The following is a 19,279-nucleotide window of genomic DNA, read 5'->3' on the forward strand; positions in this document are numbered from 1 at the left end:
TTCATTGTCACAAATTGTGTCTTAGGCTAGGTTCACATTGCAGGTCATTTGTGAAATTCAAGTTTTTTGTTAGGTCATTCACATTTACAAATAAATGTGACCTGTATGTCACCTTTTTCTAAAAGCCAAATGGCGGATCACTGTCCCTCATGTGCAGAAGACACTGTGACGTCTCATAGCGGCCATGAGTAACGTTCATGTTTACCAAAGTACCACAATGGATGGCCAAATGGCTGTCATACCAGATCCAAAATATTTTCCAATCTGTTACATTTAAGATGGAAAGGACGAGGAAAGGTGCGGTATTTGGCCATGGCATTTGATGCCGTTGTTACAGTTCAACTGGCTCCCAGATGAACTGGCTCCTGATTCCAGATGTAGGTCCATTGTTGACAGGTTTTCTGTTTCCTGACTACAGATTCGTCACAAGCAACATGGAAATTGTTTATCTAGTTCATCAATAAACATGTGAAATAAAGCCGCTCCTTTTCAACTCCAGATTGTCTGCAAAAAATGTTAACATAGTAAAAATCTAAAAAGAATAAAAATAAGTGTCACTAGCAGCCCCATATTAACTGACTCCGGGAAAGCAACTTGACTTGTCACGTCTAAGTTGGATGAATACGACCTGGCACACAACACATACCCAAGTGGCCTGTGTTGTATTTGAAAAGATTCGATCTGCGTCATTAACACTGCCATCAAAAATCAGATAAAGGTCAGATAGTGATGAAAACATCTGAATTCTGTCACTTCAGGCTACAGTGTGAACCTGGCCTTACACTCCAAAGAAAGCTGCACATATTTTTGGGGGGCAAAGGTTTATAAAGGTTTATACTGCCGACTTGGGAATTACAGTATTTTGTCAACTATAGCGATACAATTTTCATCAAAATTACAAATTCAGTTCTGAACCATTGATAAGACAATGACAGAGTTGGTCTGAAAGGGAAAAAAAATCCAGCCTGATACTTCCAAGAAAAATAAAACAAAACAACACACACATGCACAAATGTCTTTTTAATACTCACCCCAGACAGCAAAATATGGGTGAATCAATGTTGAAACGATGTTAAGACAACCTTTGATTGATTATTAAATCATTAAATAGATTGACACCTCATCAAGACACCTTACATGATGCGCAATATTGATAAACGGTTGAATCAATGTTTACTTTTCACCCATTAATAAATTAATAAAAATGTCCTGCTTAAAAAAACAAAACAAATTGCAGTCATAGAACATAATACTGATTAGATGACTGCTGTATGTAATAATTATGACAGGCCTGTCATATATCTCTTCAATCCCACCATACCTTTAATGAAACACAAAAAAAGAAGGGCAAACACAGATTAAAAATTGATTAAACATTGACTTTTCAAACATTTTACTTAAACCCTCATCCTGAACAGCTTTTCCCCCAGAAATATTTACATTCCAATGAACAAAACAAGATCACATTAAAAATATCAATGCTTGCACTCCTGTGAAACTAGGACTTCTATTGTATTTATTGTTTATATTTATTATTCACCTGTCTGAGCAGCACTCCTTATTTCATTGTATGTCTTTTGTATTGTACTCTATCCCAATCTATTCTATAATGTAGATTCAGTTATATCTTTTAAACACAACTTCAATGTTGGCAAAACAATGTTGAATCGATGTTGATAGACCGTTAAGTTTTCATCCAAAGCCAAAAATCTTTTTTTTTTTTAACCATAGTTCAATATTGATTCAACATCTTATGCTATCTGGGACACTACCATAGGCAGGGCCGGCCCAACCCTTGAGGACCAAAGCAAAATTTAATATTGAGGCCCTCTCTCACAGACATGAATAGTGATTATTGATCAATCATACACCTATGAACATATTTCATATTTTACTCTGTCATTACCAGGGCCGTAATAAGACAAACAATGGGTGCAGGGGTTGGGGTGGGAAGCCCCACTCCCTGCAGCTGTTCGGTATAATGTATGGATTTTTCTGAATAACCGCTGGGTTGAATGATTTCCATTTTCGAGTTGAATAATTACTACAGTAGTTACAAGTAATTACTTATTTGTAATTACTATAAATACTAATAATTATTTACTAGTAATTTGAATTGTTTTATTAGTTACTATTTAAATCATAATTTTGTCATCGCATGAACGGGGGGGTCTGTGTTACTTTTACTGCCACAAAGCAACTTTGACAGGCAGAACTGCCACACACACACACGCACACACACACGCACACGCACTTTCTACTGATTTGTTGCAGACATAGCCGTTGATTCGAACGTCGAGATGCAAAAGAGAAAGTCATTTTGCATTGAAGGCGACCAGAGTTACAGTAGACTTTTCAGATGCTATGCATTGTTCCCTATTACTCAAAACACTACCAGGTTTGTCCATATAGTGCTGCCATAATCCACAAAATTTAAATTATCATAAGTATTGCAAATTATCATAAGTAAATTAGCATAAGTATTAACTCTAAATATGGAAATGTTAGCAAATTCAGCAGCAAGAGCAGCTTAGAATTGATTTAGACCAAATATTCAAATTGATACAGTACTGTGAGACACTAAATGACACTGAATGTCAACCATAAGTACCAGCAAAATTAAATAAACCAATGGTTTACTCTAAAACCCAATTCGGTGAATTAATTTTGTTTTCAATAAAGTGCTGCAAATGAAAAGATAGTATTAAATAAAATGAGGAAAGAAATACAAAGAAACAAACACTTCAATAATAATGTTAATGAACAGAAATACCTGATATGAGGACGCTGTTTAGCTGCTATATAAATACACTATAAAATGTAAAGGTAAAAAACAATGTAAAACAATGGGTGGGTTTCCATCCATTATTTGCAATGGATCGATGGCTCTCTGCCACGACAACTTATTTCATTGCCTCAATGATACTTTGTTCCCAGTTTTCTTTTTGATTTGACACGGTTAGAATTCCCCAAGGTGTGAGATTTTTTTAAAGACATTATGCAGTATTACTTGGGGCTGCACGATTATGGCCAAAATAAAATGTAAAGAAAGCCTGCCAAAGTTGGCCCCCCTACATTTTTAACACACCAAATCTGGCCCACCTTGCAAAAAGTTTGGACACCCCTGTGCTACATGTTTTCTACCTTGCGCTTCTTTACATGGTAAAGAAATTCCAGAAGGTATGCATTGCGGAAAATCTGGCCAGCGAGACACCGTGCGAAGTGGCGTGTTTGCCCTAAAGATGTCACTTTGACCCATGGAGTCGCGTCAAACTCCCGGGGCACGTCAAGCATAAACCAAGCCGCGGACTTTCTTGCAGAATTTGCTCCCTTGCTGTTTCTTAAGCTTAATGATGTCTTAACCTGTGGCGGCAATAGGACCATGTCTCTCACCCAGTAGGCACGTAGCTATGATCCTTTGATACTTTGAACCTGTTGGCTTTGTCTTTGGTGTTTTGGACTTTATTGTATCAGTTTTGTGATGGCATGCGAAGAGTAAAGATCTCCACTAGCACAGCAAACGTGTGGTTTCATCGCGTCGCCACATTGGTGACCCCAGATGTTAGAATGGGTGACCCCCAGACGGGTCATTTTGCCACATTAGTTACCTCAGACGTTAGAAAGTTTCGTCAGGCTGTTGGAGATGTAGTCTCGCCACATGGGTGACCCCGGAGACCCCGGACGTGAGAATGTTTCAGCGAGGAATCACCGCAGACGTCCCACATCGTGGCATCCCTCCACCAGCCTACTACACGTCAGGTAATGCAGCAAGCTGGTACCAGGTCAGCCAGCCAGCACCCTGCCAAGGGTCCTCTCACACATCGCCCAGTCCCTCGGTGCACCAGGGATCAAGCCAGCCAACGACAGGCTGGTACAGGCGCTGGTGAGAACGGCTAGTGCAGTCCAGTTTCGGAGTCCCGGGACGTCGACCAGGATCTTCCAGCCGGGCGGCCTCATCTACAACCGATGTCCGTCCAGCCTCAGCAGTAAGCCTCAAGCTAGCATCATCCAGCTGCCCCTCGGATTCACCATGCAGTGCACCGAGTACACATCGAAGTGTGTCAGTTGGTGGTGCCGCAGCAGGTTCTGGCCCTGGCACAGACTAGGACGCAGTTGGACCGGTCATCCCTCGGAAGCCCACTGTGCCTGCCAGTATGCAGGTCAGCACTGCCGCTCCGGCTCCTGCAGAACCTCAGAATAGCCCTTTGGCAACGCCACCTCATGGTTTTCACACTTGAGCGTCTCACCCTTACTCCTGCTGCACCTGGGCTCCTGGTGTCACATACACCGCCCAGGACCGGACTGTGTACTCAGGGTGTCAGACTGGTGAATACCCTGTGGGGTTTTCCTTTATGCCTTTCTGGGTGTTCGGGGGAGAGCTTGTGGAGGGCACTAGGACCATGTCTCTCACCAAGTAGACATGTTGCTATGATCCTTTGATGCTTTGAACCTGTTGGCTTTGTTTTTGCGTTTTGGACTTTGTTGTATCAGTTTTGTAATGGCATGTGAAGAGTAAAGATCTCCACTAGCACAGCATCGTGGGGTTTCTTTGCTTCACCACAAATCTTGTGTTTGCCCCCTGGTGGTAGGATGACTGAAAATGCTTGATTTTACATGTACTGGTAGGTGGCTTTTTAAACGTTAATATCGCCGATTTTAATTAATTGGGGCTGCCAATATTGCAATTAAAATTCAATTAATCGTGCAGCCCTACGTTTTATAAAAGATTATATGAGATTATTATCCTTTTAAAGATTCTAGTTAAAACAATATTGTGCCACATCACACAAAAAATAGGATAATACATCAGAAGATGATAATGCACTGGCATTAGTTTACAATGACTGATGTTTCTCTTGTAATCGGCATGAAATTAATTTTACATGAGTCACTTATTCACGAATCAATTGCTCTTTCCTGTATTAATGATTTTTATCCCAGCATCGGAGCAACTGTTCAGTTTATCTGCGATGAAGACCATGTGCTGCAGGGTTCCAAAACGATTACTTGCCAGCGTGTGGCGGAAGTCTTTGCAACTTGGAGCAACCACAGGCCGGTTTGCAAGGGTGAGAGAGACTTCTGAAGAACAATTACTTTGTTGAGGCAATCTGGATATAAACTATTCATACAGAGGAAATTACATCCCTGTGAATTGTGAACACAAGCCTCTGTTCCTTTTCAAATTTCAAACGTCCGTTAAAATGTCTAGTTTTGTACGGTAATAGCTGGGGCAACTTTCAGAATTTGATTAATAGCTATTTTGATAGTAGACCCACTTTCTGTTCAGACAATTGCTTTCCTGTCACTTTACAGTTATTACGTTACTACGGTACCTTAGTTATTACGGTACCTTATGCACATTATTGGCATTTTTTTTTGAAGCAATTCTTGGTTCTCTCTTGATTTTCTTATATGTAAGCGTACCTTTTGTTCTGTTAAAGGGAAAACATGTGGGTCCAATCTACTGGGACCTTCAGGAACATTCACATCTCCAAATTTTCCTGTCCAATATGAGAGTAACTCCCAGTGTGTGTGGATCATCACTACAAGTGATCCAAACAAGGTAATAGCAAGAGAGTGTACTATCGGATTGTGTGTGTGTGTGTGTGTGTGTGTGTGTGTGTGTATATATATATATATATATATATATATATATATATATATATATATATATATATATATATATATATATATATATATATATGAACAGCGGGCCCCTGTGTTACGAACTTAATCCATTCAGCGGCTAGGCTCGTAACTCGAATTCGCCGTATGACGGGCAATCCAAACCTATGTTAAATAGTTAATGCGTGCAACGCGTGCAAAAACCTTAGGTAAAAACATCATGACTTTATACACATATTAAAAATTAGGAACATAATTTACTGTACTGTTAAATTAAATAACATAAATATACAAAGGAAAAATGACATTTACCTTTGGGGCGACGTGACTTGAGCTGGTGGTGGGTGGAGGCGGAGGGGAGCAGAGACGAACCCACAGAATTTTTTTTTTTTCTTAAACGAGAACTTTTTTTTTAAACGAGAACATATCACTGGCGATTTCCTTCTCTTTAATCCATAATAGAAGAAGCCTCTCCATTTTGTTGTTGACTGAGGTCCGCCCCCTGGCAATGAAAGTCATGCCTGTAGAAGACTTGCTTGCTTGAATAGCTTCCTTGTTCTTGAGAATTGTACCGGCCATACTCACTTGCTAGGTTAACTATGCGTGCGCATCCTTTGTATTTTTTTATTATCTCCTGCTTCATTTCTATTGTCATCATACTCCTACTTCTTCCTTTACCACCACTTGCAATTTTAGAAGCCATGTCTAACAGATAAAGTTTGCAAAGTCTTCACAACACACGGACCAGCTCGTGCCGTCAAGCTAAATGAGGGCGTTCGGCCAATAGCTTATCGGCATTTCTGTGATTGACATGACGCCGACCAACAGCATATCCGCATCTCCGTGACTGAGACCGTGACCTTAACCGACCAATAGCATATCGGCATTTCCGTGACATGCTAGAAAAGTTGTTTTTGTTGATGCAACAAAGCGAAAAAAATAGTGCGGCGACACTGACCGGCATGTTGGATGGTTCGTAAGACAAAAGGTTTGTGCGTAAGAGGGGGACAAAAACACGCCGCAGTCCACATCATAAGATGAAAAATACGTAAAACAGGGGGTTCGTAAACCGGGGGCCCACTGTATGTATATATATATATATATATATATATATATATATATATATATATATATATATATATATATATATATATATATATATATATATATATATATATATATATATATAAAGAAAGAGAAAAACTAGATGCAAAATAATGGCCTTGATAATTTTTCCATTTTTTAAAGTTTTCTTTTATCAAGTAGACTGCAAAAGTGCATATGTGAAAATAAATATGGGTCACAACATTTGGAACAGGCTCATTTTTCAGCAGCAGCTGAGCTAGTTAAACAAAATTCATACAGTACGTGTTAGCTGTGGTGGCCATCCTAACATTTTCTGCAATGTTCACAAACTGTCTCTGTCAAACTGTCTCTGTCAAACTGTCTGATATGCCATCATTCTACCATTCAATTTTTTAACTGGAAAACTATGACCAAAATATTGCCACACAGCTGATTTGAAAGTAATACACGCAATCCTGTATTTCTCTTTTATGGCTGCTTTCATTGAGTAATTCGGTTATTGGACGGAAAAAAAAGTGTTGTTTGTTGTTGTTGCTAATGATGTAAACACAGAAGACCAGATAACACATTTTCTCTTTATAATGAAATGGCCAAATTTTATAATTTGGACAGTCAACATTCTTTTTGATCTAGATTTAAAAAATGAGATTATAAACAGCTCTCTTCCCTATAATTTTTCTGTGAGAGGTGACTGACCCGCTCTGACCTCAGTCCTGTTAATTATCTAAGGACAACTAACAGTCCTGCCTGACTTTCCATTTAAAGGGTTAAGACGTCCTTTAGCCCAGCGCAGCTCTAAAGCCGTATTGCCGAGCGACAAACATCTGCGTAAGCCGGTGTTGAAAAGGATACGTCCTGGTTCTCACCGCTTAAGTTCTAAAGCTCCGGCTTAAGCCATCCCGCGACCTCGTTGAGCAACCTTTTGAGACGAGATAGTAGAATGGTCACGCAGTTTTAGTGGCAGCTCCTTTCCCTATGGTTCGTTGCACGTGTTCAGACCAGGATAGGGTTTAGCAGTCTTATACGACTACTCGGATATGTTTTACTAACTTCAACCAACTTTGAGTAACTATATTTTATTCAAGAACGGCACTGCCGGAGTTGTAGGCAGTGTTATTTAGTCACTTATAGAAGATTAGGAAGATTTCTAATTAAAGTTTGTAAGAATGACAAAGATAGAAGAAAGAATGAATTTTCAAGAATTTACTGAGCGAAAGCAAAGCAAATAAATAAAAATTAACATGGCTGGGCCTACCATGCCCTCTTCACACATACAATGCAAAAGTACACTCAAAACAATTTCTCTTTTCTCTAATTAATGGTTTAAATAAGATTTCATCCAAGGCCATAAGAAACCAAGCACACATTTAGTAGAATAAGGATGAGATAAAACTAGAAGTTAAGAGTAAAAAGTAGAAAGGGTAGAAAGTCTCTAAATAGTCTCCAAATTCCAATATTGGATGGTAATCAAAGTGATCAGTTTCAATTCTCAGTTTCCGACTTCATGACATTATTAATTTGGCTATCGGATGGATTAAAATTTAGAATGGCTTCCTCACTGAAATGCGAGAAAATCCTCCAAAGACTAACAAAGTTGCAAGAATTTAGAAGTGTCCGATTGAGAGAGTGACAAAGTCATTTTCCAACTTGGAGTGTTACATCCGAAGTCTGGAGAAGGTCCTCACGCTCTTGGCAGGCAATGGCAAAAAGGGAGCATCGAGCCTTAGGTCGATGGCCTTTTATAGGATTCTCTACTATGACTCAACTTCAATAAGTTCCAGAACCTTCTGGAAACCCTTAAACGAAAGCAGATGTCATACTGGGTTTTCCCTTATGATGCATAGGGGTCCTTCCAATACACAAACATGAATATATATGGGCATTGTTTCCCCTGTTCTATTAGACTTAGCAGTTTAGGGACTTTCCATTCGTCTTGCTCACATGATCTTGTGTGACTCACTAAGATTGAGTATTAACTGGTTTTAACAGAATACAGATACATGGTACATATTGTTCAAATTAGTCTAAAGGCAATAACATGTCATATGTGCACATTTACAGAATAAACATGAACATAGTCCTTACACTTGTGATTAACTAACACATTACAATTGCAGTTACAGAGTACATAGTTAGCATGATTATTGCTAAATGCTTGCGTTGATCTTGTGGCCTCATAATGAGTCTTCATTATGAGTTGGTTTCAAGGACTTCAATAACACAGGTTGTCTTCAGAGATGATTTGGTGTCTGGTGGTTTTTCTCCTGGAGTGTGACAACGGAGGTCGTGTGGGTAATAACGTGTCATGAACTATGACGCTCACGCCACCATTAACCTCATCGCCAAATTCATCCTAATTTATAAAACGCTGTCTATCTCAAAGAGGGGGTAGGTGACTACGATGAAGAGAAGCGTGATAAGCATCTCATCACCCTGTCACCAACTCCAACCTTGAATTACTCTTGAATCACTCTTTTGTCTATGAGTTGGGTTGACGCTTTACCCCGACGTGAGAACAGTGCAGCCGAGGCAAAAGAGCGATAACATATATGCTGTCAGCTCCGGGCACTGTTTCTCGTGACGAGTTATTTAACAACAGAATTTCAGCGAATCGATGCTTGAATCCAGTTGAGGCCAATTCTGACTGGTATCTTAAGCCAATAACTACTCGGTAACATTACATCACCGAGGCGCAATATTCCATCATCTACCACCACCTGCATCGCCATCAGCCTGCTACAGCCACATTAGCCGACAGACGAGTAACGTCAGACCCATGCAGGAAACATTTGATTCAGCTAAGTAAAGTGATCAGTAAAAACATCGGCCATGTCAGGAAGTCAGCATTAAAGTGTGCAGTTTTGCTTTAATTTTATTCAACTCCCTTTGAAGTAATCGGACCGCTCTCATGAGGCACTCCTGTGCTGCTTGCCAGCAGCACATTTATACTAGATGCTGCACTATACGCTGGCAACAGGCGCGATACAATTAATTATCAGTGTAATTGCGTCGATGGCAGGCCTTCTCACCACAGTCATGTAACACATTCTGCTGTAAGACGAAAAAAGAAAACATATCTCGCGCTGTGTAAGAACTTTAAACTGTTTAGGAAAAATGAAATAAATTCAGGCACTTTGCAAAGCCAAGTTCAAAAATTGTATTAGTTGTATATCTTTGGTGTACTATCCCAGAGCAAAACACCCAGCTCTCGGGCTGCACAATTAATGGAATTTTAATTGTGATTGCGGTATTGGCTGCCACAATTAATTAAGGTGATCCTCGGTGATGTCAACATTGAAAATTCGGCCTCCTACATGTCAAATCAAGCACTTTGTAATCCTACCACCATGGGGCAATGTTTGCATGACTAAAGCTGCTTTTCTCATCCTAATAAGATATTAATCCATTCTGCGGATGGGATTGTAACGCGAGTTCGCCGTATGGTGGGCAATCCAAATCTATGTTAATTAGCTAATGCGTGTAAATCCCCAGGTAAAAACATTATAATTGTATGTATAATAAAAATTGGAATCAAAATAGTTTAGTAAGTGCTACATATGCTGTATATAATATACATGTATACAATCAGGAAACATCATAAATACAAAATACAGAAAGTATTTACCTATCTTTGAGTGTCGCTTGTTATGCCCATATTCCCGAATAAGGGTTATCTCCAGCATCATTCTGTATAAATCATCTTCTTACTTCTCTCTTTAACATCACGAGCAATCTTGGGACCCATGGCTAACCCTTTCAACTTTTAATTAAGCAGTAAAATGCACTATAAATACAGTTTTGTAACCACTCACAATCGAACAAAGCTTTATCGTTCCGCCATTTTGAAATAAGTGAGGCCGACCAATAGCAGACCACCATCTCTGAGGAGACACTGACAAATAGCAGACCAGAATTTTAGTGACGCGTTGCAGGGACGACAACTGAAAATAAATGTAATTACCTAAAAATGCCTGCAGATGGAGATGAAACTAAACAAATATAGCCAAGCCCCTAGGGTCATGACAGTTGTTTTGGTCGCAAAACCGGGAAAATACCATAAAGAGGGGATGAAAAAACTTAGTATTCCACGTCGCAACATGAAAATAACGTAAGCGGGTCCACTGTAACGTAAGCGGGTCCACTGTACTGAAAACAGTCTACAATGGCTCCACATGAAGGACAATAAACACTGTAAGACAAAACAAATGACAAAATCAACATCAAAAAAAGCAGAGCTCTGCAGATGGCTGCCAACTCAGGGCACAATTTTGATCAAAGTGCTGGAAAATCATCTGGAAAATTAATAGATTGGGAGCCACTTTTTAAAATGATGATTTATTTTGATAAAAACATTTTTGGGGACATTTGAGTACCAAAGGCATTAGATGAATTGATATAGAATGACCCCTGCACTTTTACCTTTCTATTTTAAAATGTCACCCACATTGTTCTTTCTGAAACCAAACTAATTAATCTGCCTCCTGCAAACAAATCTCATGTCCTACCATACCTGAGAAGGAGATGTTGAATCCCTGAAGAAAGATGGAAAAGTCTGAAATGAAGCGAATCTGTGCTTTGAAATTGCCATACAAGCCCGCGTTGACTGGGGCTGGTCTCTTAAAAGCCAAAATAACGTAAGTCAGGAACGTTGTAACACAGGGGTCCACTGTATATACATACAAGGGTGATAGTGCAAAATAACATATAGTGAAAATATGATGTAGTTAAACAACTTTGATGCTAACTATTCGGTAGGACTGACTAACATGACAGACTACCCCGAGGGAAAAAAAAAAAGTCATTGACGACAGAAAAAAGTTGATCCATTCATGTTTTATTTTTATTATTTTATTTTTTTTTGCGGGGGGGGGTAAATATACTCATGCCTGCAATGTATTATTAATAAATATTGTGCAAAATCTTTTTTCCCCATGGCTGGAAAGTGGACTGATAAGAATGACTTGATCTTGATCATCTCTGTCATCAACGGTTGTAAGTTTGACTCAATTTTATAATAAGATCCTTTCATCACAAATCAATTCAGGGACTGAGAAAATGAAGTGTCGTTATGAAATTGTCTGAGATGATGAAGCTTTTAGATTAAAATGCTTCTGCAGTGGAGGATGTGCATTTGCTTAATGAGAAAATTATATCAGTGACAGCTGATATTTAACTGGCAAATAAAGGCCATCCATTCATCCAACCTTTTTCTAGGGTCCCTTATCCTCACAAGGTTCTCAGGCTTGCTGGCATTGGGCAGTAGGCGGCAGACAACCTGAATTGGGTGCCAGCCAATCGCAGGGCACACCAAATGTTTCTCTGAAGATATTTATCATTTGTTACTGTGTATTTCTGAGAGAATGTGTGTCCTGTTTGCACGTGTGTGGATGTGTACACGCAACATTGCCATATTTATTAAAAAATGTCAATAACATGTCAATAGCAGACGAACATGAGCATGAACATGAGCAGGCAGGTGGACATGACATGACAAGAGAACGACCCGACAAGAAGTGAAACTAAACAGGGAATTCAATAAACTCAAACTAATTAGGCAACAAGGAATATCTGGGCAAGAAACAATTGGAGCTAGGATGTTGATAGGTTCACACAAGAGAATGGGTTGGCTCCCTCAGCAGTTATATTTGTTCATTTCCAATTGACCAGTTTATTGCATCTTCCTTTAAATGTTGCCCAATGTGTGGCGGCAGATGTTTTGAAACTGGAGCACATAAGGTGTGACTCTCAGATGAAAAACTTGGAAAATGGAAGCTCATCAACCAGCTCCACAGGACCTTCATAATGATCCTGATCATTTAAATCAGGTCTGTTGCAAAGAGAGATTTGAAAAACATGCAGGACACAGGCCCTTGAGAACTGGAGTTTGTTTTTTTGGGCCTTTAAGGGTTAAGGGTTGCAGGCTTGCTGGTACCTCTCCAAGGTGTCTTTGGGCAGAAGGTGTGGTACACGCTGAACTGGTTGCCAGCCAATCTCAGGAATTAGATAAAATCACGGAACATATTTATCAGTCGTTGAAGGGAAGGGTTTTAGTATTTTCCTCTGCTGTTCTGGTAATAATTTATGAAATTGTTCTGCTTGCAGGTTATTCAAATCAACTTTGAAGAATTTGATTTGGAGATTGGGTATGATTCACTTACAATCGGAGATGGAGGGGAAGTAGGGGATTCCAAAACAATAATACAAGTGTAAGTTGCACTCAAAATATATACTTTTGAAATATTTTGTTAAAAGTTTGTTTTATTGATGATTGTTGTATAAGATTGCACCATACTAGGTTTACTGCATTTTGTCACTCAATTAGATATGGGATATGTACAATGTTTTTTATTGTTTGTATGTTTTAATGTCTGTTTTTTTTCTGTAGACTAACTGGTAGCTTTGTCCCAGACCTGATTGTGAGCATGTCCCATCAGATGTGGCTTCATCTGCAATCTGATGAAAGTGTCGGATCAATTGGATTCAAGATCAACTACAAAGGTACAACGAGTCTACAGTAGTGTAGTGATCAGATGCCGTCTCCTTAAAGCTGTCACTCTTGACTGTCATTTATATTAAACTGTTTCTTTCCTGATCATGTTTCCTAAATTTGCTATTTATTTTAATGGGTATTTGGCTATAGCAAAGCCTCTATTTTTAATCTTTTCTGTTTCTGTTCCTGCCTTTCCTACCTCTACAACTCTCCCACAGAAATTGACAAAGAGAGCTGTGGTGATCCAGGCACACCACTTTATGGCTATCAAGATGGAAATGGTTTTTTAAATGGAGATGTTCTGCGATTTGAATGCCAGTTTGGATTTGAGCTCATTGGGGAGAAGGTGATAACCTGCCAGAACAACAACCAGTGGTCAGCAAACATTCCCATCTGTATATGTAAGTTTTATGTGCATTTCATTTTATGTGAACAAATGAAGACTCCAAAAGGTAAATTTTAAGAAATTAAAAAAGGTTTATGATATGAAATATGTTGTTATTTTTTGTCTAAAAAGAAAAAGAATCTTGTGCAGCAAGAAAATAATGCTTGTTTCACTGTATTAAGCATAGCGTTTGCTTATCAAGATTTTGTTCCATCCATCCATTTTTTATAGCCGCTTATCCTCACAAGGGTCACGGGCTTGCTGGTGCCTATGCCAGCTGACTTAGGGCAGTAGGCGGGGGACACCTTGAACTAGTTTCAGAAAGATTTATTTGCTCATTCATTTTTTTTGTCGTAACAAGATGAAAATATCATTTTGAATTATTTTCAGTTTGACACAGAGACCAATTTTTTAAGGTAGGAAGTAATAGCAAAAATAAAATCATATTATAAGGAGGGACTTACTCAAATATATATTAGATATATATATAATATAATATATAATATAATATAATATAATAATATAATATAATATATATATATATAATATGATATATTAGAAGTATGTTTAATTGACGGAGTCATTATTTTTGGCCTTGTTCTAAAATTATAGCTTTGCATGGATATCATTTTAAGAAAATGTTCAAATTCATTCATGATATAAGAAATAGCATCTGGGAAAAGTTTGCTTGAGTCTAGCGAAACTGCCCTGAAAATATATTGCTTATATTTTACAGTATATTACGACCATTTGATTTAAAAAAAAAAACATGGAAAAGAAAATGCTAACTAACTAAGCTACATTTTGAAAAATGCCTTTAAAAATAAGAATAGTTTTCTTAAATTTTACCCTATATTAAGACCTGTTTGCTTACATTTCATTTGTAACTTGCTTAAATTAAGGTTTGCTGGCTTGATTTTGCACTCACAAATCCATTCACAAATACTGTGTAAATTAGGTTTTCCAGGCAGGAAAATAATTAATGCCCCAGTGGTAGATTTTAATGATGAAAACAAGAAAAGTTGTCCATTTTTTTTATTTTTCCTCTTGTTTTTCGTCCTACGCTTTTTGCAGTGAAGCAATGACTTATGTGCTTCGAGGATTGGGCCTCTCCAGGCTTTCCCAGGCCAGCAAAGAGACATAATCCCCCAGTGTGTCCTGGTTCGTCCATGGGGCCTGCTCCCAGTGGGACATGCCCGGAACACTTCCCCCGGGAGGCATCCTAACCAGAACCAATGGCTCGACACAGAGTCCCTCTCAGCTCACCGAGCTTCTCACTCTATCTCTAGGGGTGGGAAACCCAGACACACTGCAGAGGAAACTCATTTTGGACACTTTTATCTGGGATTTCATTCTTTTGGTCATGACCCTCAGTTTGTAACCAAAGGTGAGGGCAGGAACGGAGATCAACCGGCTCATCTCTTTCTTTACCACGACAGACTGGTACAGGGTTTATTGCAGCAGAAGCTGTACTGATCTGTCAGTCAATCACCTATTTCATCCTGCCTCCATTCGTGAACACTTGGGGCAAGTCCTTATCTTCGACCCGGAGAGGGCACTCGACCCTTTTCCGACTGAGGAACTTGGTCTCAGATTTGGAGGTGCTGATCTACATCCCAGCCACTTCACATTCAGCTATGAACCGCTCCAGTGAGAGTTGGAGCTCATGGCCTGAAGAAGCCACATCAGTCACAAATAGTAGTAATGTAATGCTGAGACTCCCAAACCAGACCCCCTCCAACGCTTTGAGTGCGCCCAGAGATTCTGTTCACAAAGGCAATAAACAGAAGTGGTGACAAGGGGCAGCCTTGGCAGAGTCCAACCCCCACTGGAAACAGATTAGATGTTGCCAGCAATGCGGACATAATTGGCACAGGAACCAATAGGCCCATATTAAGAGGTTTGGTACACTGTAGTTCTGAAGCACCCCCCACAGAACTCCCAGGGGGACACAATCAAATGCCCTCTCCAAGTCCACACATGTATGTAGACTGGATGGGCGAACTTTCATGTAACCTTAATAATCCTGTCAAGTGTGTAGTGCAGGGTGTCCTGCGTTCAGGTCAGCCGTGCCCCAACTCCACTTTACACAGTGTTAATGATGCACGGCTTCCACTTGCTGAGATGTTAGATGGTTACCCAGAATTTCCTAGAAGCTATCTGGAAGTCGCTTTCCATGGCCTCACTAAACTCCTCCCACACCAAGCCGCACCCCGCTTGGCCAGCTGGTAATTGTCAGCTTTCTCCAGAGTCCCATATGCCAAAAAGTGCCAAAAAGACTCTCTCTTCAGGTTGACGGCACCCCTTACCAGCTGTTTCGGACATTGCCGCCACGTCAGGCACCGACTCTTACCGACACAACTCCGATCAAATACCTCGACAATGTGGGCGCGTGACATGCTCGACTTGGAATCAATGTCCTCCGACTCCATTGGGACGTGGAAGAGATTCTCCCAGAGGTGGGAGTTGAAACTCCTTCTGACAGGGGACTCTTCCAGACGTTCCCAGCAGACTCTCACAATATGTTTGGGTCTGCCAGGTCTGACCAGCATCTTCCCGCACCATCATGCAAACAGACCACCAGGTGGTGATCAGTTAATTCTCCTCCCCTTTCTCCGCCCGAGTGTCCAATATATGCGACCACAAATCTGATGACGTCACCACAAAGTCGATCATCGAACTACAGCCTAGGATGTCCTGGTACAAAGTACACATATGGAAAAGGGGAAATGAATGTGGTAAATCACTGCCTTGTTGAGCATGGAAAAGAATTTGATCTTATATCATGCTCTAGAGATAGGACACTTTGATTGCAATTAGCAAACCCAACCCAAGTCTTTATTGTGTGTTTCACTTATCCTAATCCAAATCCCTTAGTCTTGTTTTTCAACCTTAGTTAACAATCCATTTGTACAGTGCAAACCAGGCTTCAGGTTTTTCTAATACCTTGAGACACATTACACTTGGAGTTTCTCCCTCTGCCAGTCATAACACTCAAGACAATTTAGTGTTCTGAACTTGGTCTGTGAGATTGAACAATAATGGCGTTAATGTTAAATTAAGTTGTTTTACCTGGATTATGTCTTTTTTTCTCTGATTATTCAACTATTTTTCCCTTTTTTCATTCAGTTCCCAGTTTTTCAAACAGACAATTTAGTGTTCTGAACTTGGACTGTAGTCTTGTTTTTCAACCTTAGTTAACAATCCATTTGTACAGTGCAAACCAGGCTTCAGGTTTTTCTAATACCTTGAGACACATTACACTTGGAGTTTCTCCCTCTGCCAGTCATAACACTCAAGACAATTTAGTGTTCTGAACTTGGACTGTGAGATTGAACAATAAGGGCGTTACTCTTAAATTAAATTGTCTCACCTGATTATGTCTTTTTTTCTTGGATTATTCAACTATTTTTCCCTTTTTTCATTCAGTTCCCAGTTTTTCAAACAGACAATTTAGTGTTCTGAACTTGGACTGTAGTCTTGTTTTTCAACCTTAGTTAACAATCCATTTGTACAGTGCAAACCAGGCTTCAGGTTTTTCTAATACCTTGAGACACATTACACTTGGAGTTTCTCCCTCTGCCAGTCATAACACTCAAGACAATTTAGTGTTCTGAACTTGGACTGTGAGATTGAACAATAAGGGCGTTACTCTTAAATTAAATTGTCTCACCTGATTATGTCTTTTTTTTCTTGGATTATTCTACTATTTTTTTTCCCTTGTTCATTCAGTTCCCTGTTTTTCAAACTTCACCGCTCCAGTGGGGACTGTGCTGTCTCCTGACTATCCAGAAGGCTATGGCAACAATCTCAACTGTGTATGGTTGATAATCACAGAGCCTGGCTCCAGAATCCACCTGGCATTTAATGACTTTGACCTTGAGCCACCATATGATTTCCTCACCATCAGAGATGGTGACCAATCAAGAGCCGCAATTTTAGGACGTTACTCCGGGGCTGAAGTTCCTTCCCACTTGACATCCAACAGTAACATCCTGCAGCTAGAATTTCAAGCTGATCATTCCATGTCAGGGCGAGGGTTCAACATCACGTATAGCAGTAAGTGGCGATTGCCAGAGTTCCATCAAAATATCTATCCCTTCAACCCACAGATACCCTTACTTGTCTTTTGGCTCTCCCAACTTGGACAACTTTAAAATTACTGTAGCGGTAAAATACAATTTAAGTATTTGCTATTTGATTCATGGTGTTTAATGGCCTCTGTATTTGTTCTGAATGTCAGTGTTTTATGTGGAAAAAAAATTAGGCTAAAAACAAAACAATCTTTTAGTTCTTTTTTTTTTTACTGCTGACTTTACAAAAAAATGGATCATAAATTATTAACGTGGATTAGTTAAGGATTATGATTTCATTGTTTACAAATCTGCCACACCTGCCTAGAAATGGTGAAGGCAAAGGATTTAGTGGCTGAAAGCAACACACTGCACTCAGCTTTTATGCATCATTTATTGGCGCGAGTATAACATGTTTTTGTCTATTCCCAAAGAGAGAAGACAAGGTTCCTTGCTGTTTTACAGACAGCTATATCTATTTTCCTTATCTCTAAACACTTCAGAGGCCATTACTCATGAAAGCAAGAGTGTATTTCACCAGATTGTGCTGTTTTTCTCCTTATTACAAGCTTTCGGGCATAATGAGTGCCCTGACCCTGGTAGACCACTGAATGCCAGGCGCTTTGGTGAGAATTTCCAATTGGGCAGTTCAATTTCCGTGGCCTGTGAAGACGGATTCATTAAGACACAGGGTGCTGACACCATTACATGCCATTTAGAGGAAGGCAAGGTGATGTGGAGTGGCCTCATTCCAAAATGTGAAGGTAGGTAAATAGGTGAGAACAAGGTTTCTGTCTGTTGGAAAAATAACACGCACCTTCGTTTCTAAAAATAATTTCACATTTTCCACAACCAGCGCCTTGTGGGGGTCACTATTCAGGCCCATCTGGGGTCATCCTGTCTCCAGGATGGCCTGGCTACTACAAAGACTCGCTTAGCTGTGAGTGGGTCATAGAAGCTGAGTCAGGACACTCCATCAAGATCAGCTTTGAGAGGTCTGTATATCAATGTCTATATGGATGTATGTATTAGGGCTGGGCGATGACATCGCTATATTACAATTCGTGATGCAATACGCATATTGCAATACAACATTCATTTTCCAATATATCGCGTATCAGTTTTGAAACGCTTTATTTTCGTAATATTTCTTTTTTTTTTTACATGAAACTGCCCTGGAGTGGCTTTTGTATCATGATTTTTTTGTCATATGATGAATTGTGTTCATATGATGAATCGTGTTCATGCCAAGGGCTTCAAAACACAACATTAAATGTTACAATCGTGTTGCGTGTATGGTGTGACTGGAGAGTAGCACAAGCGCAGCAGGAGAGAGAGCATTAGATTGCTGTGTTGTTTTGAATGTAATAAAAGTGACGGCTGACCCTGTCTCCCTGCTGCCCATTTTGTCGGCTTTGAGCTGCAATTTGAGCGAACGTGTAGGGCCATCTTACCCCGGAGTGCAACTCTGGCCCTCAAAGAAGGACTTCTCCTGTGTCCCTGAACAAAAATTCATTACCTTTCGAGTGAGCTCATGTACCAATAATTTGATGTTTTTTACCTAGGGTTTTACACGCACTAGCTAATTAATAGGTTTGGATTGCCTGCCACAGGATGAAT

At 39.7% G+C, this 19,279-nt stretch overlaps 1 protein-coding gene across 4 annotated transcripts in view; it reads left to right on the top strand.

Moving 5' to 3' along the window:
- Window positions 1-19,279, top strand: part of LOC148425860 (CUB and sushi domain-containing protein 3-like) — a 627,928-nt gene that overhangs the window by 121,612 nt on the left and 487,037 nt on the right. For all 4 annotated transcript variants that reach the window (XM_088410975.1, XM_088410976.1, XM_088410977.1 and 1 more), the window contains exons 9-16: window positions 4,942-5,066; window positions 5,442-5,563; window positions 12,814-12,917; window positions 13,097-13,209; window positions 13,420-13,602; window positions 17,319-17,645; window positions 18,229-18,423; window positions 18,516-18,654. In XM_088410975.1, coding sequence (XP_088267101.1) covers window positions 4,942-5,066; window positions 5,442-5,563; window positions 12,814-12,917; window positions 13,097-13,209; window positions 13,420-13,602; window positions 17,319-17,645; window positions 18,229-18,423; window positions 18,516-18,654 — 1,308 coding nt within the window. The remainder of the gene's footprint in view (window positions 1-4,941; window positions 5,067-5,441; window positions 5,564-12,813; window positions 12,918-13,096; window positions 13,210-13,419; window positions 13,603-17,318; window positions 17,646-18,228; window positions 18,424-18,515; window positions 18,655-19,279) is intronic.

The sequence above is a fragment of the Hippichthys cyanospilos genome, chromosome 3, assembly GCF_059441005.1.
Source record: "Hippichthys cyanospilos isolate Australia breed blue-spotted pipefish chromosome 3, RoL_Hcya_1.0, whole genome shotgun sequence".
Lineage (NCBI taxonomy): Eukaryota > Metazoa > Chordata > Actinopteri > Syngnathiformes > Syngnathidae > Hippichthys > Hippichthys cyanospilos.